Source organism: Schistocerca cancellata, chromosome 5 (assembly GCF_023864275.1).
Source record: "Schistocerca cancellata isolate TAMUIC-IGC-003103 chromosome 5, iqSchCanc2.1, whole genome shotgun sequence".
Taxonomy (NCBI): Eukaryota; Metazoa; Arthropoda; class Insecta; order Orthoptera; family Acrididae; genus Schistocerca; species Schistocerca cancellata.
This window is the reverse complement of record NC_064630.1, coordinates 155,762,754-155,790,669: the sequence shown is the minus strand read 5'-3', so window position 1 is coordinate 155,790,669 and position 27,916 is coordinate 155,762,754. Positions and strand designations below refer to the sequence as shown.

The window sequence follows — 27,916 nt, the reverse complement described above, 5'->3', positions numbered from 1 at the left end:
ACATTATTTCTTCAAGACTTTGAAACCAGATCGATATTGAATTTTTTTTTAGTTAACACAGATGTCATAACTGGCACAATGTATGGTGGATTTTTGGGACTAGTGGGCAATACTGCAAGAGTACTTTGGAACACAACATGTGCTCTATGTTGACATACAGTTCACAAGTCAACATCTCCTTCAATACTTGCATCATCAAGGAATTAATGCAGAAGGAGCAGTTTGCGTTTATAGAGAAGAAAAGATTGAGAAAACACAAACGGAGACTGCAAAGAGGAGATGTGGGATTTTGATCTAACACATCAATAATGACAGTGAAGTGGTATAATATAATAGAAATGTGCATGTTGACAACATGTCTTACTTCTGTAATGACACCAAGGAGCAAAAGAGACAACCAAACAAACTTGGAAAAATCTAAACTGAAACGAGTGCTGGATTACACCGGAAAAATGGGATGAATTGATACATGTAACCTGATGCTGAAAGTGACAGAATTTGTGAGAGAAACTGTGAAATAGAATAAAAATGTCTTCAGGTGCTAGACATGTGAGTAGTAAATTCACATGCTGTTTATAGGCTGCATACAAGCAAAGGTATAAAACAGAAGACCCTTATGACTTTGAAAAAGGCACTTTCCAAGTACCATCATATCACCTCAAAAACCAGTCCACCTGATAAGGAGGTATGGAGTTTGCAGCAAAAGATTTGTAAAAGGAATGTGTGATTGTTATAGACAATAATGTGTGATTGTCATTGACAATATGATGGATTGTGGCATGTGTTGCTTTGAACTATATGACAAATGAAAGACTTTCTAGGTAGTTCACTTCTGTTTCATTGCATGGCTCTATTGATATAAATCAAGAGAGAAACAAACAAACTGGCAGTGTGCGCAGGCATGCTGTGCAGAGTGACAGAGTTCACTTATATTTTGCTAAAGTCACAGGCAGCTTCTGCCAACATTCTCCCAACACTTCCCTACCTTCTTCTTTGCTCTGCAGCCTCCCCGCCCCCCCCTCCCCTCCACTTACCAACTCTCTTCCCCTACCCATAGGCTCTGTGCCTTGATGACCACTCATAAAAGTCAGTATTGCCTTGTTCATATAAGTGTGTGTGTGTGTGAGAGAGAGAGAGAGAGAGAGAGAGAGAGAGAGAGAGAGACTTTCCTGATATTTGATGACCACCTAAACGTCACCAACCATTCATCTGCAGGTGGTTGGAAGCCAGTAATAATTTTTCATGTTCTGAAAGATGTAACAGATTACAGAGATGAATAACATTTATCACATGCCATGTTATGACAAATACACAAGTGGCATGTGTGAGCACCAACTACCTAACTACATAAACAATAGAATACAAACATATAAAATTCCAGTTCTCGAGAAGACAGCAAAGTACTGTACTGCAAGAGAAAGATCAATAAATATGCTACAGGCATCATCAAGTTAACAAATGAACAGACAGTGAACAGACAGTGAGGCAGAATATGGGAAGTGATTTTGACAGAAAGAAGAAAACAAAAGATACATCATTTCCCAAAATGTTTAGATATATGACAAACTGAGAAGAAAATAAGTTAGTAATTTCTGAGAACTTAGGAGCAGGACAGATATAAGTAGTGAAAACCAACAAGGGAAGGAGAAAAGGCAAAACCTGATCAACAGAAAGAGAAAGACATAGAGGGAAGGAGAAAAGGCAAAACCTGATCAACAGAAAGAGAAAGACATAGTTAAAAGCTGATGATGTACAACATTAGAATAAATAACATGAGGCTAACTCAAGAGGTTACAAGATGTGATGGACATGCTGGAGAGCAAATGTCCACCTGGGGAGCTCCAGAAGGAAGCCAGTTACTAAATTACCTAGCAAAATAAGTACTAGATTATTGTTGGTGTGGAGTAGAAAATACTGTGAACTGAAGTGTTATATATGAGCACAAGCTGTGACATAGCACCAGTAAGGTTCCCTGGTGATCCAGGTATCATTTGTTGTATTTTACTATAAATTCAGTCACAAACCACAAATGAATCAGGTTGTTACTTTTTGGTCAACAATGACCATCTTCAGACCTAAAAATAAGCATATAGAGGCAGCTTTATACAACATGCTTCCAAATTACACAAAATACAGAATCATGCAATATTCAACACAATTAGTGTTGCTGCATATTTTGATGGTACACTCTCGTTAATTACCTGCACAAGCTTTGTCACACAATTATGAATTTTGAGTACCATGGACATCATTACGCCACACATGTTCACATTTTAAGGAAAAGAAGTATACTGCATTCTCGCAGATGTCACTGCAGTTGATATAATTTCAATAGAAGCATTCTTTTTAATAAAATGTACAAAATCTTTGCTACAGAATTTAGCAAAAATAGATTTCAAAACACTGTGCTGCATTTGTATAGTATGTAATAAAATGTGACAAGGAAGGATGCTTTATTAAAAACAATATTAATAATACACAGAATCATTGTACAATGCAATTGATTATTAAAATAAAATCAGCATCTCTTATAAAGCAGAACAAAAAACTGTGCCCACGTAATCCATCTGCCAAACATGATCAGACAAACTGGCTCACAACCAGGCAGAAAGTTCAACAAATGTCACTGGCCATAACCAGTGCCATTTGTCCCACATCACCTATTCATGAGCCCAGTTAAAACTGTTTGTAGTGAACAAGGCTTTATTGAAAATATAATGTTAACTATGTTGCGAAAGATATACAGTGCCAGTGTACAATGCAGTCAAATCTTTAAACAACAGGTCTGTACTTCAACAATAGAGCATGACAAAGCTTTTTGACAGACAAGCTGCACCCACACAATCCACCCACCAAGTGTCAGTACATAAGCTGGCTTGCAATTACAAGCAACGAAACAAAAAACAATTGCCTTGGAACATAACCTATGTATTTCTCACACATACCAGCAATTCAGATGAATTACAGCCAGCAAAGTCAATCTCTATTGGTTTCAAAGACTTGAACAGAGGTACACTGCGCCCACCAACTGCGACGATAACCATGTCACCCAGGCATTGCAGAGGTACATTTACACAAGTGAATGTTGCAAGCCAACACCCAGTGAAACCCAAGACTAAAGCATCTGCACTCACTGACATCCACAGAGCAAATGACGCCACGTGCTGTAAACATACCTCTGCAATGCCTTTGCGATTTGGTTATCACCGCCGTTTGTGGCGTAGTGTACCTGTGTACAAGTCTTTGCAAGCAATAGACATTGACCTTGCTGGGCAATTCAATAAGCAACACCTTATTGGTGGTCCAAATGTCTTACGTGGTCTGAGAATGCAGTTCACATGTGATGTTAGTGTTGTCTTTGGAGGCAGTACATGGTTAACATCGGCTGTTGTGTGGGGGCACCATGTAGACTACGGTGGCCTTGAAGCTTTCCCAGATGCAAACATTTTGGCTTGGAAGACTTGGAGTATAGTGGAGAGTACAGGACTGTTAGCGAAGGTTCCCTATGGTACCTTGGTTCCAGACAAGCCCTTTAATTTGTCTACAAGAAGAAAGAAGAAGCTGAATGCTGATGAATATCTTTTCATTTGGGCCAAAGTAGGCAACAACTAAATAAAAAAATAAAGATTTCTGGTGACTGTATGTCGTTTTATAGACAATAAAAAATTCCTTAACTCCTTTCCTAATTCCTTATCTTTCAAAAAAAAATATATATTCATTCAGTTATTTGTGCTTTTAGTGCATGGTTACACTCTAGGCGTAGTGAGGCCTTGAGGGAGGTGATGTGTTTTGTCTGGTGACGAGGCACTTGGCTACCTTAAGAGAGCTGACTCAGGTGCAGCCTGGGTGGCGTGACACAACTAGTATTACTTGGCACCACTAGTATTACTTGGCACTGAGCGCACTAAAAATCGGAGACCGGAAGTTGACAAGCGAGCTGCAGCTGGCTTTCCCTGATACAAACATTTTGGCTTGGAAGACTTGGAGTATAGCAGAGAGTACACGACTACTGGCAAAGGTTCCCTATGGTTCCTTGGTTCCAGACAAGCTTTTTAATTTGTCTACAAGAACGAGAAAAGAGACTTTATTAAAAAATACAATACTAAGTATGTTACAAAATTAACAGTCCAATTACATAATGGAATTTGTAATAAAAATACCAGGTCTGCGGTTTGCTAGTGTAGTAGTGCCATCAATCAGGACCACACAAGACATGCTTACAGTAATTTACAACAAAATGGAAAAATAACTGCCACTGGACACACACAATGCTAATGTCCTGTGTATCGTACAATCATATGTGCTACATATGCAACCCAATAAGTGTAAATTGAGACTTTAAAAATATCTGATATGAGTGCCCAAACCATGCCCAGTGGGTAGAGAAAAATTTGTGTACTCAGACTCCACAGCATCATTTCTCACATACTAGTAATACAAAAATATCTCTCACAAAATTTTGTCCTGTGCATATTTCCGGCAGTAAGTGGACGTTAGAGATGGACAGTCTGGCAATGCTGTAATCATGTGTATGGTGACTACTCTTGTCAGCACACAGCACTAGTGCTGTACAGGTTGTGCAGTAATAGCATTTTGGGTTAGCTTGCTGGAGGTTGAGGGTTTGATGATGGGTTGAGGCATATTTGTTTTTATTTGCCAGTTTCATTCTGCCATGTAATACTGTAGTATGCACCTTTTCATAAGCCACATGCATCCAACATTTACATAGTACATTCCTAACAAAATGTAATGGTCCTTAATGTGGCAAGAATAATAGTTGGCACTAATCCGTCGGACCATTGGGGGCGGGTACACACAAAACAGGATTGTAATCTAGTAGGTGCAGTGGTGCAAAACAGTTCATGTCCCCAATGTGTAAAAGGCTTCTTTAAAAGTTGACTAATGAAAATGATTGTACTTCCATTTCTGTGTTTGTAGTATATAAGTGCAAATGTTTTGTAGAAGAGCCACCTTAATCGCTGTATGACAGTTAAGACACCAGATACCATACCATGCAGACTACATTTAGCAAATAAAAACAAATTTGCCTCGATCCAGAATCGAACCCTGCACCTCTCTCTTGCTAACCCAAAACATTATCCACTGCACCAACTGCACCTATATGCTGACGGAGTAGCAGTTACCGTACATGTGATTTTAGTGTTGCCAGATTGGCAATCTTTGACTTCCATTTACCACTGGAAATACACACACGACAAAATTTTGCAAAAGACATTGTTGTATTGTTAGTATGTGAGGAACCGCACTGCGAAGGTCGAGTGCGTGAATTTTTCTTCACCCTGTATATATCACTCTTATGTGTTACTTGTGTGTGTGTGTGTGTGTGTGTGTGTGTGTGTGTGTGTTTTATGTCTCCACATATTTAACAGTTTCAGTATACAGACTACATATATATTGAAGTTCTGACTGATTCTTGGTTGGGGGCAGTTTATGCACTTATATCAGTTATTTCTCAAGCCTCAATTTAGAATCAAAGAGTTGCATCTGTGGCACATACAACTGGGCATTATATACATTAGCACTGACTAATGAGGAGGTACTGAGCAGAACTGGGGAGAAGAGGAATTTGTGGCACAACTTGACTAGAAGAAGGGATCCGTTGGTAGGACATGTTCTGAGGCATCAAGGGATCACCAATTTAGTATTGGAGGGCAGCGTGGAGGATAAAAATCGTAGAGGGAGACCAAGAGATCAATACACTAAGCAGATTCAGAATGATGTGTGGTGCAGTAGGTACATCAAGTTGAAGCTTGCACAGGATAGGGTAGCATGGAGAGCTGCATCAGACCAGTCTCTGGATTGAAGACAACAACAACAACAATGACTATGTCAAGTGGCAGTTATTTTTCCATTTCATTGTACATTACTATAAGCACGTCTCGTGTGTTCCCAATTGCTGGCGTGGATTGTGTGGGACAACCTGTCCACTAAAAATCTGTGTTCTACATCACTGGCAAACTCCAGATCTGTTATTTTTGTTACCAATTCCAATGTATAACTAGACTGATAATTTTGTAACATCATTAGTGTTATATTTTTAGCAAAATCTCTTTCCTCAGTACAACTCATTGGTTCATTTGTAGCTCATATGAATATATGGTGTGTGTAATAAATACACTGAGTATATCACAAAACAATTATTTTTCATACAATTTATAGCATGTAATTGTGAGCTACCTTATGTGCTCCAGATTGGTGCTTGGATTTTGTAGGCATAGCTTCTTCATTAAAAAATCTTTGTTTTCCTTTATTGGTGAGCTAAAGACCTGTTGAACTGTGTTCTGTACTGAGACTCAAATTCGGGACCTTTGCCTTTCACAGGCGCAAGTGCTCTATCAACTGAGCTACGCAAACATGACTCGTGACCTATCCTCACATCTCTACTTCTGCCAGTACCTCATCTCCTACCTTCCATACTACACAGAAGCTCTCCTGCAAAACTTGGCAGGACTGTCACTTCTGGAAAAAAGGATATTAATGAGGCATGGCTTAGTCACACCTGGGGGACATTTCCAGAATGAAATTTTCACTCTGCAGCAGACTGTGCACTGATATGAAATCTCCTGGCAGGTTAAAACTGTGTGCTGGACAAGGTCTTGAACTTGAGACATTCGCAGGGAAGTAAAGGTGAGAGGTTGAGTTTTGGGTTGTGTTTGGGTAGCTCACTCAGTAGTGCACTTGCCCATGAAAGACAAAGGTGCTGAGTTCAAGTTTCAGTCTGGAACAGTGTTTAATCTACCAGGATGCAAGACATCAGCACACACTCCACTACAGAGTGAAAATCTCTTTGTGGAGACAATTGCCAAGCTGTGGCTAAGCTCATCTCTGCAATATCCTTTCTTCCTGGAGTAGTAGTCCTGCATATTATGCAAGAGAGCCTCTGTGAAGTTTGGAAGCTAGGAGATGAGGAAAGACTGGAAGTAAAGCTGTGAGGATGGGTTGTGAATTAAGCTTGGGTAGCTCAGTCAGTAGAGCTCTTGCCTGTGAAAGGCACAGATCCTGAGTTCAAGTCTTGGTCCGGCACACAGTTTTAATCTACCAGGAAGTTTCAGTGCACACTTCACTGCGGAAAGAAAATTTCATTCTACAGACATGTTGTTTAATGATTCAACTGCATTGTATAATGATGTTGTATATCTTTTGTAACATAATTAGTATTATATTTTTAACAAAGCTTCCTTTGTTACAAATTGTGTTAACTGTAGCTCATGAATAGATGGTGGGGGACAAATAGTGCTGATTATGTCCCTTAACATTTGTTGATCTTTTTGCCTATGATTGTGAGGCAGTTTGTCTGATCATGTTTTGTGGATGGATTGTGCAGAAGCAGTGTATGCACTTGAAAGAAGGTTTTTTATTCTGCTTTGTTAATGTTGTTTTAAATGCACATCATTGTACAACAATGCTGTGTATTATGAGTATTATTTTTAATAAAATCTTCTTCCTTGTTGAGTGCTACAGTGTGAGCTGTATACACGACAGGATGCATGAAAAGGGGAGCAACAATCAACACATGATAATGGTGGTTCTGGCACATTTATTAGGACAGAGTCAAAAGTTACAACATGTATTCACTCAAGTTCTGAGGCCTCCGATTTTTTTTCTCCGGACTGGAAAGAGATAGAAACATGTGCATTGTTTTAAAATGAGGCCGCGTTCATTGTCAATACGTCCCCAGAGATGGCAGCACCGTACGGCAGATGGAATTTTACCACCAGCGGCGAGAATTAGAACTGTTTTAAATACTTAAAATGGCGACGTTTTCCTTACTTGAACAGCGTGCAATCATTTGTTTTCTGAATTTGTGTGGTGTGAAACCAATTGAAATTCATTGACAGTTGAAGGAGACATGTGGTGATGGAGTTATGGATGTGTCGAAAGTGCGTTAGTGGGTGCGACAGTTTAATGAAGGCAGAACATCGTGTGACAACAAACCGAAACAACCTCGGGCTCGCACAAGCCAGTCTGATGACATGATCGAGAAAGTGGAGAGAATTGTTTTGGGGGATCGCCAAATGACTGTTGAACAGATCGCCTCCAGAGTTGGCATTTCTGTGGGTTCTGTGCACACAATCCTGCATAATGACCTGCAAATGCAAAAAGTGTCATCCAGGTGGGTGCCACGAATGCTGACGGACGACCATATGGCTGCCCGTGTGGCATGTTGCCAAGCAATGTTGACGCGCAACGACAGCATGAATGGGACTTTCTTTTCGTCGGTTGTGACAATGGATGAGACGTGGATGCCATTTTTCAATCCAGAAACAAAGCACCAGTCAGCTCAATGGAAGCACACAGATTCACCGCCACCAAAAAAATTTCGGGTAACCGCCAGTGCTGAAAAAATAATGGTGTCCATGTTCTGGGCAGTGAGGGCATAATCCTTACCCATTGCGTTCCATAGGGCACTACAGTAACAGGTGCATCCTACGAAAATGTTTTGAAGAACAAATTCCTTTCTGCACTGCAACAAAAACGTCCGGGAAGGGCTGCGGGTGTGCTGTTTCACCAAGACAACGCACCCGCACATCGAGCTAACGTTACGCAACAGTTTCTCCGTGATAACAACTTTGAAGTGTTTCCTCATGCTCCCTACTCACCTGACCTGGCTCCTGGTAACTTTTGGCTTTTTCCAACAATGAAAGACACTCTCCGTGGCTGCACATTCACCAGCCATGCTGCTATTGCCTCAGCGATTTTCCAGTGGTCAAAACAGACTCCTAAAGAAGCCTTCACCACTGCCATGGAATCATGGTGTCAGCCTTGTGAAAAATGTGTACGTCTGCAGGGCAATTACGTCGAGAAGTAATGCCAGTTTCATCGATTTCGGGTGAGTAGTTAATTAGAAAAAAGTTGGAGGCCTTAGAACTTGAATGCACCTCGTATAGCCTCCCAACTCAACAACATGCTGTGTCCAACAGTTGCTCACAGCATATCTAGTACAATCAGAGTGACATGTCAATGTATGCTACTGTTTAGATCACAAATAGTCTTCATACAACCCCAATAGACACAGCCTTTCAAATATATCCACAACCAAAGTAACATGGATTTAGTTCAAGGGATCTGGAAGGCCACACATCTTGACACTGCCTAGAGATGATGTGGTCATTACTGAAGGTTTTTTGAAGCAAATCTTTCATCCTGTAAGTGACATGGAGTGACACACCATTTGCATGAAAACAGTGGTGTGGACACGGCTGCGTTCTCGCAAAGCTGAAATCACATGTGGCACGAAGAGGTTCTTATAACATACAAATGTCACTGTACATCTAACAGGCCCACAAATTGTTACCTCCTCAAAGAAAAATGAATTGAAAATGAAGGAGCTTGTGAAATCACAACACAGTCATATAAGCCGAGTGCAGTGGTATTCCTGCACAACATGTGGTGGAGTAGAACCCCACACACTACAGTTCGGTGCAGTCATTACAGCATGCAGAATAAAATCTGTCTCATCCACCTACAGAATACTCTCCAGCCACATGCCATATATTTCCACGCATGCCAAAAAATGAAGGCAAAGTAATGGTATTGTAACCTATCTTGGGGATTCTTTTAGTGCACATTCTGAATCTTACAGGGGTACCATTGTACAATGTGCCACAAAATCTTTTGAACTGTTAACAAGGGGAGAGACAATACCCATGATATAGCTTGAGCACTGGCTGCAGAATCTGAGGCATGTGCTGCATGGTTGGCTATTGCTACAGCAACATCATCAACAACTACCATGGGAATGGGCCACCTGCTGCACCACCTAATTCTCCTTTTTTTTTAACATATCCTTCAGCCTATTTATTGACATAAGACTTCTACACTTCTACGCATGTGTTTCTGTCAGTGATATACCTGCAATGCTTGCTGCTGTTCTGATAAAACAACTTTACCAGCAGTGCACGGTCTTCCCTCTCAATATCCATTGCATTCCATACTAAAAACTTCTAGCTTCTTAACCTTTTACACCAACAGCCACTTTACAAAAAGCATACTGATGAAAAAACAAGAATCAGTTCCCATTCTGACTGCTTACAGTGGCATATTTTCATTAGGTGGCAGAAAGTATAACTATCATTCTTTTCAGTATTCTGCACGAGTGCACCGATTAATAAACATACCTATGATTTTTAGCATCCTGCGATGTACACAGCAGCATTTGGAACACCATCAGTTTAATTATAGCCACCTGGTATGTAAGCAAAGTCATCTGCATTTTGAGATCTATTTGCGCTAAATTCTGTAGGAAAGATTTTGTACACTTTATTAAAAAAAAAAAAATACATATATCTATTGAAGTTATGTCCTCTGATATATAGCATCAATGCCTATCATGCCAGAATGCAGGCACACCACTTGTCATAGCAAGGCAGCACACTTTGTTTCCTTAAAGTGTCAACAAGTATGGCGTAACGATGAACCTTGGTGCTCAAAATTTGTAATTTAGTGATGAAGCTTGAATGATTAATTAATATGACTGCATAGACAAAATATGCTATGACACGAACTGTGAAGTATACTGCATTTACTTGGTATGAAAATGTCACATCTGCTTCTCTATTTTGTGTAATTACAGACTGACATTAATAGCCAAATAGATAAACATTTCTGATCTATGAGTCGATTCATAATAAGATAAAATATTATATATGAGCAGTGACTGTTGTTTCTAGTCGACTTCTGTTGATGTGTAAACTGTCTCTCCAGTATCATTTCATTAACACACATGACAATTCAAATTGTTTCCATTTTCTTACATCTCTCCGTATCTTGTGACCAGGTGATTTATTGCTTTCTTATTCATTAATTTTTATAATTTTAACATACTTCCCTATTCTCTGCTCCCTCAAAAAGCTTGTCATTTTATTGATATCTCCTCTAGTTTAGAGGGGAAAAAAAACAATGTCCCCTCAACTGACATTCTTAGTTCAAAGCATGATTTTCCAGCTTTATTCCTACTAATTATATGTATGATGCTAGGAAATACGTAAGTAAACTGCTCAAAAAGGTTCTGCACCATGTATATACTTATGAAAATGTGTGAATTTTGATTTTAAGGAGTCAGAGAATGAAAGTACAAGCCTTATGAAAAAAAAGAAAGAAAAAAAAGCCTTACTGTGTAATAAAAGCAGAACAAAACAAAATGGTAACTGAAAGTCAATCTCTTTGAAAGCGTTCATCTTTGCATTTCTGTGAAATCAAAAGCTGCTGCTGATTACCATTCAGTAATATATTCTCAGACACTCATTAGCATGCTATCTTCAATGTGGCCGGCAGGTTACTGCTCAAGCTTTTCCCACACTTTGATGGCAGTTCTACTGAGGTCGTATAGTGCCAGGAAAGTTATTGCTCCAATGACTGCAAGTTTCAAGTGGTCTCACTCACAACTAATCGCATTCATGCCAGCATCATACTAAGGGCCGTACCATTTGATTGATTCCTGACTTCTGGGGGAAGGTGTTTATGATGTGGGCACAGTGTGCTCATGCATCATCATTTTGAAAAATGAACCCATTGCCAAAATGTTGGCTTTAGGGCTCGACAATAGATTTCAGGATTCTGTTCCACTACTGCACAGTTCTCAAACTACCATTGATAAAGTTGAGAGGTGCCAAACATCTGTACTGATACTGAGTGACAACTACTTTCTGAAGCAATGGGATTGTATGCCTGAGATGTACACTAACTTCTGTCTGTCTACACACACTTCTCTGAGAACATTCAGGTGTTTGATAAATCCTGCACACACCTGTGAAGAGAACCAGGAACCAATGACCCAGGCTCCATTTTTACTATCTTATTCATGTATCACAGTACTAGTGGGTTTGTTCTGTTACTTGTAGTGGATACTCAGGGACCAAATTCATCATTGCAGACAGGTGAATACTGTCTGAACTGACAAAACCTCCCAGTTGCCTCCATAACAGCAGCGCACAGTTTTGCTTCATTCTTCTTTGGGTACCTATGGTGCTTTAACATGTAAGTAGTGGTCATCAGCTAGTGTTTTTGACTGTGGATGACCACTACAAGACAGATATTCAAAGTTCCGTGTTTCACGACAGCAGTTAAATATTCAAATGATATTACTAAGGACTACAAAAGTTCAAACGACAACTTCACATGCTGACATCCCTTCTCACTATAAAGTAACAATGTGTGCACAAATTAAGATTGAAATTACCAAGGCATGCTGACAGACTCAACGGTGCACACAAGCTGTACTGTCCTGTTCATGACTGGAGACACAACACTCTCTACTGAACTGTACAGACAATACAAACTCAGTTATACAGGGTGAGTCACTAACTATTGCCATCTAGAATAACTCTGAAAGTATGATAGTATCCGAAAAGTTTGCGGGACAAATGTTGCCTGTGCCAATGGGGGCCGTAACATGAAATTGGTATTTTGTTGCTAGGTGGGGTCGTGTCAGAGATATGAAGGTCAACTTTGTTTTCTTAAATGGGATGCTATAGTTCGGTACTTATAGTCGCTATCGAGACGAATCCAATGATGTGTTATCATGGATTGAGTGGTATTCCTTCTCACTTCAGCACTTATCGAAGCACATGCTCTGATAATTCTCTCTCGTTTATCGTGCAAATAGTAAGTATGCACCAATTAAGGCGTAACCATCTAATGTGCCATTGACATATAAACACCATCCAACATTTTCACAATACAACACTAGTAGGAACAGTAAGACTAGTATCATCAAATCAAGTGAATGTGAATGATGTATTCCTTCAAAGAACAAGTCGATATGCTTCTCATTTACGGAGAATGCCAACGAAATTCAGTGAGAGCTAGAGACTTATATGCTGAAAGATATCCTCAACATACTCACCCTACACATCGTACATTTAAATATATGTATGACTAATTGAGAACAACTGGATCTTTAACACATCGGAAACATATCTGGCAAAGAAAAGTTACTAACAAAGAAATGGAAATTGGTACTCTCGCCACTGTGGTTCGGGATCCTTGTGTTAGTTTGTATCAAATCACAAGGGAATCTGGCATGAGCCAGAGTATTGTTGTTCATGTTCCACATCACCATAAATATCATCCTTACCATACCCGTCTCGACCAAGAATTAACTGGTACGGATTGTATGCGTCGCATTGAATTCTGCCGATGGGATCAACTTCAGATTCAGAGGGATAACACATTTATTAATTTGATTTTATTTACTGATGAGGCTATATTCATGAAACATGGAAATGTTAATTTGCATAAATGCATTATTGGACAACTGAAAATCCATGTTGGCTGTGGCAAGTTGCACACCAAAAACCATGGTCAGTGAATGTATGGTGTGGGAATCTGGAGGACAGAATTATAGACCCCTATTTCATAGAAGGAAATCTCAATGGTAGGAAGTACACCACATTCCTGCAAGAAAACTTAGGTCTGTTATTGGAAGAAATACATTTAGGAACAAGGAACAGAATGTGGTATCAACACAATGGGTGTCTGGCACATTTTTCACTGATGGCTAGAAATGAGTTGTAGAGACAATTCCCAAATCATTGGATTCGATGTGGAGGAGATGTGTCATGGCCGGCTCGTTCGCCAGACTTGATGCCTCTGGACTTTTTCTTGTTTATAAAGACATCCCAACTACACCTGAAGATATGCGAGAGAGAATTGTCAGAGCATGTGCTTCAATAAGTGCCTATGTGATAAGGAACACCACTCAATCCATGATAAGAAGTTTGCAGCACTACATTGATACCAATTGTCATCACTTCGAACACCTTCTGTGAATGGATGTTCATGCCACCTTTGTGACCTTCGTTGACCCTCAAAGACCTTAGTGTTACACATCATTGGATTCATCTTGATAGCCACTATCAGAAAATAAGTAACAAACTATAACATCCCATTTAAGAAAATAAAGTTGACCTTCATATCTCTGAAGTGACCCCAACTAGCAACAAAAGACCAACATCATATTATGGCCCCCGTTATCCCATGCAACTTTTGTCCCACAAACTTACACCTCTGATCATACTTCTGGAGTTGGTGGCAATAGTTAGTGACTCGCCCTGTGTTCAGTTTTCTGTGGTCAAATGAGTATTCTGGTTTCTGTCAAGAAAACAAACTCTGAGAGTCATAAAGGTGGTGCAAAACTGTCTTGAGCAGTTTAATATACTAAGTTTAACCACCGCATGCCAAATTGTATACACTAACTACGGCAATACTGTAATGCATGGTCAAAATATGTAGCAACTAAATGTACAACAATGAAAATAAATTACTATTGTTATATTTATTGAGAAGTCCAAGAGACACTTCACACTGTAGCATTCTTTACGATGACAATAAACAGCAACATTAATAGCAGGAAGCTGGTAAATAAATACAAGTGAAGCATACACAGCTAGCTACTGGCCACAAATGTATAACATAAAAAAAATCTGTTGTACAATCTCAAGAAACATCTTTACGTTATTATTTGGATGAGCAAAATTGGCAACAATGCATTATTTCCATCACATGAGCATGTGTTGAACAACCAATACTGGGAAATGTCAAACAAGAACTTTCAGAGTGTATAATTTATAACACTTTAAACCAATTAATATTAAAAATATTATTTTATTATACAAATGTACTACTCAATGCCTTACGTATTTCATTTACACTATTCCAGGTTATGGACTATTTCTGTTCACATCTGCATATAATTACTGTCTAATAACTTTACATCTAAATGTACATTTAGATCTCTGCCTTCTGAATACTAGTTTATATGAAATGTGTAGGATAAAAACTCATTTTGGACACAGGTTACAATAACAATCTTTTATTATTGAATGTAGGTAAGTCAACATGTATCTGAAGCAATGTTGACACAGCCCATGACAGTACTCCAATTAATATACAAACTAACAATAATATTCATTTGATTTTGATTTTTATCTTACAACTGAAATTTTTATGGTACTTACAGGTCTCCAAGGGCCAACATGCCATGTTGGGCACACAACATCTTGATTGCACGGTTGTGACGTGAGAGGTTTTGGACCCAATACTTCCAGACATTGCTCCTCATCTACTATAGATGGGAGGTTGTTGCTAACTATTCTTTCACAATAAACTGGCCTTGTCTGCACTCCCCCACCACAAGTAGCACTACAGCTGCTCCAGTCACTAACAGACCATTCAGGCAAGCAAGGATCTGTACCACAAGATTCATTCCTTCTGGGTTCTAATGAAGGATCGCAGAGATCATTAGGAACAACTAGTCCATCTTTCCGTCTGATACATGATACATTTCGCACCTGGAAACCTGGAATTCAAATTTATGAGTTAGATTTTTGAAGATTTTATATTAAATTCATGAATTCATGTATTAAATTTCTGTATTCAACCACTCCAACACCTGAGACTATCATGTGCAGTCTCACACAAAGTAATTCTTTCAAATATGAAGTGCAGGCTTCTCTAATGTATCATAGAACATCTCATTAAATCTCAAAACATATGGCCAAAATGCTTTAAGAGAATGTAAGTTTAACAAAAATTGACAAATACAATCATGTACACAGTAGAACACTGTCGTGTTGGCAATAACTTGAGAACATCTGAGAGAGAGGTCTGATCTGAATGGTATTTATGAGAGTCAAATAAGCTAGTGCTTTCCTCGTGACAGAATTTTAGTCTGGAAATCATAATAAGCTGGAATTCTTGGGCATAGCTATCAGACAATAGTGATTTCATTCAGCCTGGTTTTCTCATCTGGTCAGCTTTTCTGGAAGCCCTGCTGCTGTTGTATGTCCCATCTTGGCTTTAGAGACTCTGGCTGGTGTATCTCACAGCATCTGTGGACTGAAAGACTGCCCTTGCACTCTCAGTATACCTTCTTACTCCATATAACTGGTCATCAGGCTGACAGCGCCTCTCACCCTAAGATGTCAATTCGCTGCATTGACACTTGGCAGTTAATTACTCCAGACTGGTTTATAGTGCAATGCTATACCCACATAACCTGGTGGATAGGATGAGCAGCAATCTGCAACTGTTTGATGATGATGATGTAGTGTAAATAAAAGTAACTGTAGAAGGATACAGGATGACTTAGACAGAATTTGTATTTAGTGTGATGAATGGCAGCTCTAAATGTAGACTAATGTAAGTTAATGCTATGAGTAGGAAAAACAACCCTGTATTGTTCAAATACGATATTGGTGGTGCACTGCTCGACACAGTCACGACAATTAAATATCTCGGCAAAACGTTGAAAAGCGACATGAAATGGAATGACCAAGTAAGGCCAGTAGTAGGGGATGCAAATGGTAGACTTACATTTATTGGGAGACTATTAGGAAAGTGTACCTCATCTAAAAGGAGACTGCATATAGGATGCTAGTGTGACCTATTCTTGAGTACTACTCAAGTTTTTGGGATCCATATCAGGTCAGATTAAAGGAAAACATTGAAGTAATTCAGATTGCTGTATTTGTTACTGGCATGTTCAATCAACACATGAGTATTACTTGTCAAATAAAATGGGTTTCTTGGAGGGAAGATGATGTATCGTAGCAACACTGAGCTGAATGCCCTGACAAAATAGCTCACATTGGCATCTATCCAATCCTGCTGTGTCACACTACCACAGGTTCACTGACAGTGGGCATATTCGTATGCCACTAGGGATTCATAAGTACACAAAGCACCACACCCAGGCAGTCTCATCCTGGACTAAGCTACAGCTGTTGCCATAATGCCAAGCATTTTGATCACTCTCATCCAGACTTCAGCTCTGCTAGGAACTGAACTATTCTGAGTTTTCTTCTACTCAGCACTCTGATCACCAGTGTCTTCCATGGATTTTACTATCAATGTCCCAGTGGCAGTGCAGGTCCAGTAACTGAATTTTGTACAATTCTGTTTTCTGTCTTTGTATGTAGAGGAATAAACTGTGTTCAATACTCACATCTTCCATTTTTTGTTGTTCCTCAGCTGCATAACCCCTTCTTGGATGTAGCAATACTGAATTTCAGGATCACAAAAAGTACTCATTATTAACATGCTCTTAGCATCACATTTCACAGTGTTCCAGAAATTTGTTAAATACATAAAGATCTGTGTACACTTTCTAAACTAGGAACTGTAGTGGAGTTTATAAAGACACTCTTTTCTCTTACACTTTATTTACCAATAGACCTGGGAGGGCATCGGATAATAACGAGACTGATTTCTGAGTTATGTGTATGAATTCTGGATTAAATATACAGATGCAACTGTAAGGACTGATAGGAGATAAATAAAAATTTATTTTTGCTTTACCTCCACCACATGTCACAGTACAGTCTGAGAATTCTCCAGGGATCCATGTGTAGGTGTCTGGATCTGTAGGCTGTGAAACTCCTTTAGGAATACTGTATTCATAATGTATTCCAGGATTAGTTCCTTGGTACAAAAGCTATAAGAAAAAAAATATTTGAAAAAGAAAGCAATATGTCATTCTACTTGTACGATTCACAAAAATAATTGTGTTCAATAACCTTCATTTAAAAAATGTGAAATAAACACAAAACAAGTTTCACACTAAAATAACATTCACTCCAAACAAGCAACATCACCAAATGTTACAGATTAATAATCAAAATTAAGAGATACTTCCTGCATTAGACCATAAAACCTTTGCTAGAGAAGATGACTCTGTGTGAGAAGGATGTGAAAAATTGTCAGTTATCATATTTCAGAATTCTCCACAATGGCAGTTTCCAACATGATCATCTTAGTTACTAACAGTAAGGCTTCCTATGTAAATAAAGCCCACACATATCTTAAACTAACTTTTATCAATACATTCAACACTAACTTTTGTAAAGTATATTTTTTCCTCTTCAACATGTATCACTTTGGTAAACAGTGGTTACTGAGGCATTACACTGAGGTGGAGGGGTGTGGGGATGGGGTGGGTATGGGGTGGGGAGGCGGTGGGGGGGGGGGGGGGGGGAGAGGAGCAGGAGGGACAGCGGGAACAACTTGTTACAACGGCACTCTTCTTATGTACAGTAAGAATTTCATATATTCCTGGAGAACATGTTAGGAAATTTTGCACGTGTGCGTGTGCGTGCGTGTGTGTGTGTGTGTGTGTGTGTGTGTGTGAGAGAGAGAGAGAGAGAGAGAGAGAGAGAGAGAGAGAGAGGGGGGGGGGTTGCTTTTATATAAACAAAGATGATGTAACTTACCATCGAAAGCGTTGGTATGTTGATAGACACACAAATAAACACAAGCACACACACACAAAATTCAAGCTTTCGCAACCCACGGTTGCTTCATAAGGAAAGAGGGAAGGAGAGGGAAAGACGAAAGGATGTGGGTTTTAAGGGAGAGGGTAAGGAGTCATTCCAACCCCGGGAGCGGAAAGACTTACCTTAGGGGGAAAAAAGGACAGGTATACACTCGCACACACACACACACACATATCCATCTGCACATATCTTTCCTGATGAAGCAACCATGGGTTGCGAAAGCTTGAATTTTGTGTGTGTGCGCTTGTGTTTATTTGTGTGTCTATCAACATACCAACGCTTTCGCTTGGTAAGTTACATTAAGTTACATCATCTTTGTTTTTAGATATATATTTCCCACGTGGAATGTTTCCCTCTATTTTATATATATATGTATTATAACTATATATATATATATATATATATATATATATATATATATATATTTTCCACGTGGAATGTTTCCCTCTATTTTATATATATATAGATATATTTTTCCCACGTGGAATGTTTCCCTCTATTTTTATATATATATATATATATATATATATATATATATATAGTTATAATAGAAGGAAACATTCCATGAAGGAAAAATATACCTAAAAACAAAGATGATGTGACTTACCAAATGAAAGTGCTGGCAGGTCGACAGACACACAAACAAACACAAACATACACACAAAATTCAAGCTTTCGCAACAAACTGTTGCCTCATCAGGAAAGAGGGAAGGAGAGGGAAAGACGAAAGGATGTGGGTTTTAAGGGAGAGGGTAAGGAGTCATTCCAGTCCCGGGAGCGGAAAGACTTACCTTATGGGGAAAAAAGGACGGGTATACACTCGCACACACACACATATCCATCCACACATATACAGACACAAGCAGACATATTTAAATATGTCCTTCTCACCAACACCACATTTTTTGAACTGCACAGGTGGGAACTCTCCCTGTAATATATCCTTTGTGCCCATAATCCTCCTGACATCAACCTTCATTAGTCATTGTCCTTATCCATCTAGCCCCTTCCCTGTTCCCATTCCAGCATTACACAGCCCTCTATTACACCAACGTACCCTCAGTCTTTTTACTTGACTTGTCTTCTTTTCCACTCCCCCCACCTGTCTAACCTCCCGACTGCACCTAGCTGCCCTACCTGTTCTCCACCTTGTCCCTGTATGCTCCCACAAGCAGTACTTTACCATCCCCTGCGCCTACCATGCTGTCCCTCCCTCTCCCTGCCTCAGCTTCGTCTTTATCCACACCACCAGGTTGCCTCTCCCATCATGCGCTGCTGCTCGCAGTCTGGCTTCAGTTGCCAGAGACAGTGGTCATGTGTATGTGAGTTGTGGTTGTGTGAGTGTGTGTGTATGTGTATGGCGTCTATTTTCGATGAAGGCCTTGTTGGCAAAAAGCTCATTTTCTGACTGTCTTTTTGTTGTGCCTATAGCATCTCTGCTATATGGTGAGCAGCAACTATCCCTTTCATAATACTGAAATAATGCCTCTTAGTTTCTAAATTTGATGGCATAATTGTATTCAAACCATTTATAACTGTATTTAAGTGTATTATTTTTGCATTTGGTTTAATTAAGCATTAATTTGCATTTCCCAAGGCATTAGCATTAACTAGCAGGAAGTCTGTAACACTTGGTTGCAGGAAGTTTGAGTCCAGAATGTATTCTAACACTGTCAAATTGTCTGTAGGATTCTATCTCGGGTTCTCTGGACAGCGTTCATTTGATAAATTTCCTGAAGTTTGGTGAGCACATTTGGCTGCCATTGTCAAAGCTTCACCTTCCACTGTTTGTGGTGGACCAGCAATGAAGGGCAAAGATTTGACAATGCCAATCACTGGTACTGGTGCAACATCAGAAAAATTATCAAACAAATGTTGGCCAAAGAACAAGAAGCAGAATTCACCAGGTAATTTGTCAACAAGTGGCCATAACAGCATCAACAATTTTATTCTAACATTGTCAGTAGATGGCAGAATCATTCTTCTGTAGGTTCTGCACGTTACTGCTCTCTGTCGAGAAGAACATAAAGCTTTACGTCAAAGCAAACTTGGCTCTACCCGTCATAAGAAGCTTGTAGAAATGGACAACCTAGCTTTTCTCACAGCACTTATGAGTACAGACTGTGTCAGTCTTAACACGCCTCTTCAAACCAGAGAACACATACTCAGAAATAATGTTTTATGTGCAGTTTGTATAGATTTATTTGTTTCTTTGTCATAAAAGTGGCCTCACAGCACTATTCCAGAAGCTGCACTTGGAAACAACTCAAATTATCGCCTATAAATTTCACTGAATTGATGGATAAAGAGAAGCAAAAACATTGCGAGATAGGGTGGAAGGGCAGGGAACAGTCTGGGAACAAGGGCACAGAAGAAATAATAATAACAGAAAAATAATATGAGAGCGAACGATGTTTTTGAAGAACAGGTCCCACCTGTGTATTCCAGGAAACCTAATGTCTGATGATACAGATAGCTTGGTTTATGCAGTGCAGGATATTGTGCAGTACATTGTGCAGGGCTGAATGCTGTGCACCTTACTATGTCAGTGGGTGGTCAAGTTTGCTTGTGAACACTGTTTGATGAGGGCCATTTGTGTGGATGCAGGTAGATAGCAACTTGCTGGCCATGTTCACATAAAAATCTGTGCAGGAATTACAGCAGAGTTGTCTTTCAAAGGAGCTCCTGTTTCTGGGGGAGTGGGATATATCAGTGACATGAATGGTATAGGAAATGCTATGTGAATATATTGTAAAATTTTCTACCTGAGCCTTTTGGATTGATACCGCATATGCTAGGTATTAGTTTGAGTACAGTACTTACTTCGAAAAACAAATTTTATTTGTGATTTGTCATATTTGATTTGTTACATGCTGTCATCAGTCATTTCATTTTTAAGACACAAGAAATATTATGAATTGCAGCTGATTGTAGTTCAGGAAAGTCAATTTTAGTTCAGGAAATGATTAAATCTTCTTGAAAAAAGTATACTTTTTCTTTTCATGTACCAAGATGGATATAATACATACCACAATATAAACAGCCTCCCTTGTTGGACCAAGAGCAGAGATGGATTCTGGTGCCAAGAATGCATGTGGGACTCTCTCATAGTGAAATATTGTTCCAGCAAATCTTAGGCTTCTCGGAAAGTCAATCCTCCAGTTTCCATTTAAATAATAGTGGCCACTTTCATTTCTGATTGCTGGAAACAGTATTTGATTTAGTATACTAACAAAAGTAAAACGAACAGCTAATGAAGACAGGCAGAACACCACCAACCTAAGTAGTTGCTAGAGGCCTTCAGTTCATGAACACGTATGTTTGTTGCTCCTGCAGGGATCAGAAGGATGTCATTGTAACCTGAGGAAGAAACAGGGAAAAAATAGTTAACACTATAGGATTTTGATTGCAAAATATTGGGTTGGTGCTTAAGTTCCTAGTGTTTTTCTGTAAGTTCAGTAACCACAACAGATACATATAATATTCAATTTAGTCATTAATAATATATTTTCCTTCACTATTTACAACAGTCTTCCAATGCTGGGGAAACTTTTCAATTCCAGCATTGTAGAGATAATGTGTTTTTGAGGCAAAGAACTCATCAACCCATGTTTGGAACACATTTTTAACTGCAAGGAAGTTCCTTTGAGGTTGTTTAAAAGAGAGCAGAAAAGGTGAAAATGTGAGGGCAACAAGATCAGGTGAATAAGGTGGGTGTGGAATAACTTCCCAACCCAACTCCTATACAGCATTTTTTGTGAGTCTAGCAGAATGCAGGCGGCCATTATCATTGTGTAGTACCACTTCACAGAGCCTTCGTGGTTACTGTTCTTGGATTGCATCTGCAATATGTCTCAGCTGTTGACAACAAATGTCAGCAGTGATTGTTACACCTTGGGTAAGCAATTTGTAGTACACCATGCCATCACAGTTCCACCGGATGCATAACATTATCTTTTCTAGACGTGCACACCTCTTTGTATGGGGAACTGCTGCTTTATTTGGGCTCAACCATTCCTTTCTTTCCATTACATTAGCATTAAGACATCATTTGTCATCACCATGAATGATACAAGATAGAAATGGTTGGTGTTGTTCATGAGCCAGGTGATGGCGAGCAAGCAGAGAAGTCCATATGGCCACCTGCTGATTTTTGTGATTCTGGCTTAGAGCATGCAGTACCCAAACACCCAATTTTTGAACCTTTCCCATTGCATACAAATGTCACATGATGGTGGAATGATCACATTTGCCAATTCTCGAATGCACTGACATGGATCAGTGTGGATTAATGTGTTTAAACAATCTTCACCATACCCCAAAGGTCTTCCTGAACATGCTGTGGTCAGTCCAGTAGCATTAACCCCATACATGGCACAAATGTTTCTGGCTGCCTCCATGGCTGTCACCCTTCCCCTGAACTCAAACAGAAGAATATGTTGAATGTTTTGATTTTTCCACCTGGTACTCCATTTTCTAGCAGCCACAGATCCATCACTATCTCCAAATGACAAAATGGAAATTCAAATAGCAACAGTGAACTACAAATAAAAAATGACAATTGATAAATAAACCAACAGCAACTAGAATACCCACACGCAAAATGAAAATGCTAAGAGCTTATGCACCAACCAAATAGTTGCAGTATTTTTACAACCAAAATTAATGATCTGAAAACAAACATATGGCAAGTGACTGGCTGATTTCAAGTCATATGAAATGGCAACAGTCAATATAAAATATGTCTCACTAAATAAATTCCAGAATCCAGTTACACTTTTACATTACCTCAAACTTACTATAGAATGTCTTGTACTATTACACTGACCTAAAAAAAAAGACATGACAGGATGCCAACATAGCTTCGTACATGTACACACCACTGGTAAGTATTAAATGATTAAAGCTGCAATTCTCTGTGACAAGTAGAATGACCACCAGAGTGCATTAGTGTCATTCATTGTTACCAGACCTGGTAGGATATATGAAATGATTGTATGACATTACTTGGCTGGGAGGATCTATCTGGGTTTCTTTGGCCACCTGGTGCAGTTGGTAGGGCATACAAAATAATTTAATTGGATACATAAAAAATCGACTCAGCAAGTGGCAGCAGAACACACAAATAAAAGAAGGTTGTGATTGGCAAGCTTTGGGAGCCAGTGTCTCCTTCTTCAGGCAGGAAGTTTGAAGGGGAAGGAAGAGGGTTGAAGGAAAATGACTTGAGAGGTCTACGAAAAAGGGAAAGTCACCCAGAATCATGGGTCAGGGGAGACTTACTGCACGAGATGAGAAGGAAAGTACATAAACAGAATCAGATGCCATGTACTCATGTGGGACAGTGTTACCAATACCTGAAGGAGATTGAAAGGTGACTCATTGTGAGTCTCCATTAGGCTGGCAGTCAAATCATGCAATATTCAGATTTTTAGTGCCTTTGTATGTGACAGTGGCCCGTTGTCGGACTGTATAACAACATGAGGGCAAGCATACTTGTCATCATGGTTCCAGTTGACCACGTCTGACCACTACATGGTATTGTTTGCTAGTGCATTGTAACCGCTTCACATCAGTGCCTGCCACCCAAAATCATTCTATGTTGCCTGGATACCATTGGTCACAGACTAGCAGCAACCTCAGTAGGGATTTAACATCCTAGGCACAGGCTGCCATTAAGATCACAACCCAAACAGTTGTGTTTGAAATTGTGATGTGACCAGGAAGCATGTATTACTGATTAATGGTGTTGCATTGTGTAGTGATGATTTGTGGTTCTGTACTACCCCAGCTGACCACAGTCGTTGAGTGTGGCAGAGACCTGGGGAGAGGTCCCATTCTTCCAACATTTTGGAGAGACACAGCAATGTTAATCCTTTTGTCACGATGTGAGGAGCCATTGGAAATGACTTTGGGTCAAAGCTGGTAGTGAGTGATAGAACTATGGTGGCACAATGGTATATGTCACAGACATCCTGTGTTCCTCTTGTGTGACCATTTCGTGGTGCTGTTTTTCATCGGCATAATTCTTGTCCACATGTGGCAAGTGTCTCTACAAACTATCTGCATGACATTGAGGTACTCCCTTTGTCAGAAAAATCTCTTCAGCTGCCCCAATAGCACTTTTGTGGGACTAGCTCAGATATCAACTTCATACTGGTACCACTACCCAAGATATCAGGGACCAGGATATCAAGACCGGCTTGCCTCAGTTCTCATCCAGAAATGGCACATGGTTATGAACTGTCTGCATGATGTTGAGATACACTCACAGCCAGAAAGGATCCCCAATCAGTTCCCAATATAGTTTGTGTGGGATCAGCTTGGTTCTCAATTCTGTTCTGGTGCCAGCATCCAGGATATCAGGGATGAGTTACAATAGTTGGAGGGCAGCTTGTCCCAGGATAGGCTATAACGGCTTTGCAGTACCCTTCCCAACCAAATAAGTGCTGTCATCCAGGCCGGAGGGGGTGCAAAGTCGTACTAATAACTGGCTTTTTACTGACAATTTCTTTTTAAATTTGACTCAGTTTTGTGCTGACTGAAATAACATCACATATCCTCTCAACTTGTGAATTTTTATTTCATTCCCTCCTCCCTTTCAGGGTGCTTCACTTTACGTCAGACAGTGTCGATATTAAACTGATCTATGTAATTAAGTGCTTTCCCCATGGGAAAACATCCAATATTGCATGATGTATCTTGAAACAACTACACCGTTATACAGACAGAATGGGAAATGAGCACTTTTCATTGTTGAACACTTTTTAAACAAATACTAAAAATTAATTTCATTTCAGCAGATGTTCTAATTTCTGGACATTTGTTTCAGCTCTACCCTCTTTCTTCTTTTTTACTTTTGTACAGCTGTCTAACAGACATGCCTCTTTGGTTTCTAGTACATAGACACTTGTGTTTATTAGTGTATATGACTTTTTTAAAAAAATTTATTCCCAATTAAAAGAAGATATTTCACTGATTGGGGTATCTAAGTAAATTTTGTCATGTATTAAATGAAATTCAGAACAACTTAAAAGTAGCACACAAATAGGGCAGATACACAATTTAATATGTATCACAGACCAGTTTAAATTATAACAACTCTACTCCTTATTTGGTGACTGGCAGGAATATTAAACTGGTGGCAAATTCTTGTAGTAAGATAATTTTTAGATCCATCTCCCACAATTACATGTACAGTAAAATGCAGAAACTTAATTACAGTATAAGAATGTGCTAAGATTATCATTATCCTTTTGTATGATATGCAGGTAATTCTGCCAAGGCAATAAGAAATGCCATATTTTACATCTGGTTTTTTAAGATAAAGTTTTTTAAATGGTGAATTCATGTATAAAATTGATAGCATACATAATGTAATTTCCATTCAAATATATGCATAATAGGAAGTTTAACTGTCACTCAATGTCAGTAAAAATATAGGTGTTTCTGTCTCAGTCAACAAGCTGTTGAACAACAATGTCAGATTTTTTAGTGGAACTTCACACAGCTGTTTCCATGTTGCAAATGAAAACTTGTTAACTAAAATATGCTTCACAAACTTCTTCAAATTAGATACGAGTACATTAGATCCACTTTTTTCACCTTTCCAGACTATAGAAATGGATCAGTGGCATTTGTTGAGGACTACTTTATTAACACTAGCTTCCCCCCTGAGAAAAAGAAAAAAACAGTTCAACCCTTGAACAGTCAATTTTAATTTCCACAATAACCAATTTAGTTTTTAACAACTCTCCAACAAATTTCATGACATTTATCTATTTTTTCTACTTCTGACAACAGTGTATTGGAATTTGCTAAGTTTTCAAAATTTCATGGAAATTTCATTTAGTATACCTAGAAAGGCAGTATGGGTCAACTGACCCCTGGCATAACTCCTTTTTAGAATATTGGTATTCTCATAATTACAAAGATATTTGCACTGCATTTTGCTCTGGTCAATGATGGCTGCCTCGAATAATGATAGACATATTGTCACTAAGGCTTAAATACTAGACACTATGATGGAACTGCTAATCGTATTTCATGTGTTGTTCACCTCATCAGTTAGATAGCGATTTTTTGCCTGTAACAGGCATTTTCAATTATGTCGTGTCAGCACGATCTTACTAATGAAGAGATTTAGTGTGTTCTGGAGTACTTAGATACTGAATAAGAGAATGTTTATCAGATTCATAGGTGATTCTCTGCCAGAGACAACCCACATAGAAGATTGATGAGAAGTCACTATCAGTTGATGACTACCCATCTCAGTTCTTTCCACAACAGTTTCAGGAGTCAGCTGGTACAACAATGCGGATGGCAGTCAGAGATAGAATGGAATGGAATGTCACTGAACATGTCACCGCATGTAAGAGGGGCTGCTTCGAATGCCATGAAAGAGAAAGGAGAGCCCACTGCATATGCAGCCTCCAAGTGGATGATTCTGACATCAGTACCTTCAGACATCTTTTTGATGAATAAATGCTGTGTAGCATGAAAAACACACAGAATCAAATAAAAAACACCATATAGACCATAGTGATTGTGGATCTGAAGGCAATGCTGGTACCTTATATGCCAGAGGCACATTTTGTGCTAAAAGTGTTTGCTCAGATGACCTTTGGTCAAGTTCTTGGAGACCTAATTTTATCAGGAATAAAATGAGAAGAGACAGAGTCTGTGAAGTTATCAGAGTCCTCCACTTAAATGAGAAGTCATGCTGAGCTCAATGCATCCTTGTTGATAAGTTCACTCTTATTTCTGAAATACGGAACAAATTTGTGCAAAACTGCTACCAATGTTGCCACCCTGATGAAAATATTACAACTGATGGACAATTACTTCCAAGAAAAGCAAGGTGCATGACAACAGACACTTACTTCACATTCCTTCAGCTTGCCAAGAAAGTTATACAGAAAAAAATGGCATTAGAGGGAACAATATTTGCTGAGGAATCGCCATGTGTGTGTGAAGAAGAACAGTTCTGACTTACATTCCACTGTGATCTTGAAGAAGACTGATAAGCCAGAATGCACCCCTGCAGTGTAGTAAAGGAAGAAAAATAGGAATGTCATTATTCTCAGCACACTACATCCTGAAGCAGCAGTGAGTGAGGGAGGAATGAAGAAACCAGATAGTGTTACTTCCTATAATGCCAAAAAGTATGATATGGACGAGTTGTAAATATTCAGCTGAGATTGCTTGCAACAAACTGTCAATGCAAGTCTTTTACAATATCGTAGCTATGGGGGCAATAAATGCATGGATCATTTGCAATTAAATAACCAAAAATAACATGTAGAGGAAACTGTTCATTCTTCAGCTGCTATATGAATTCAAGAATGGGAAGAAAACAAAAATCAAGAAAGGAGCAAGAAAGCCAATGGAATGGACAAATCAAATAATCGAAAGAAGTGTCAAACTGAAATGTGTAAAGAAAACAAGATCAACCACATCAATGAGAAATGCAAATATTCCATCTGGGAGGTATTGTGTATGAAATGTACCAATAACCTGTTCATAGGGTAATTTCAATGTTTAGAAACAAAAAAGTGAAATAAAAAAAGAAGTGTTAGTAGCTCTAGTAACAGGTAACATTTCTGGGTGAATAAGCAATGTTATCT

The 27,916-nt window shown here is 39.1% G+C and overlaps 1 protein-coding gene across 1 annotated transcript in view; it reads right to left on the bottom strand.

The window, feature by feature from the left end:
• Nucleotides 1–27,916, bottom strand: part of LOC126188956 (papilin) — a 260,366-nt gene that overhangs the window by 205,322 nt on the left and 27,128 nt on the right. Inside the window, exons 4-7 of the mRNA XM_049930714.1 lie at nt 21,573–21,653; nt 21,323–21,495; nt 17,320–17,455; nt 14,979–15,319 (exon numbers count right to left, since the gene is read on the bottom strand). Coding sequence (XP_049786671.1) covers nt 14,979–15,319; nt 17,320–17,455; nt 21,323–21,495; nt 21,573–21,653 — 731 coding nt within the window. The remainder of the gene's footprint in view (nt 1–14,978; nt 15,320–17,319; nt 17,456–21,322; nt 21,496–21,572; nt 21,654–27,916) is intronic.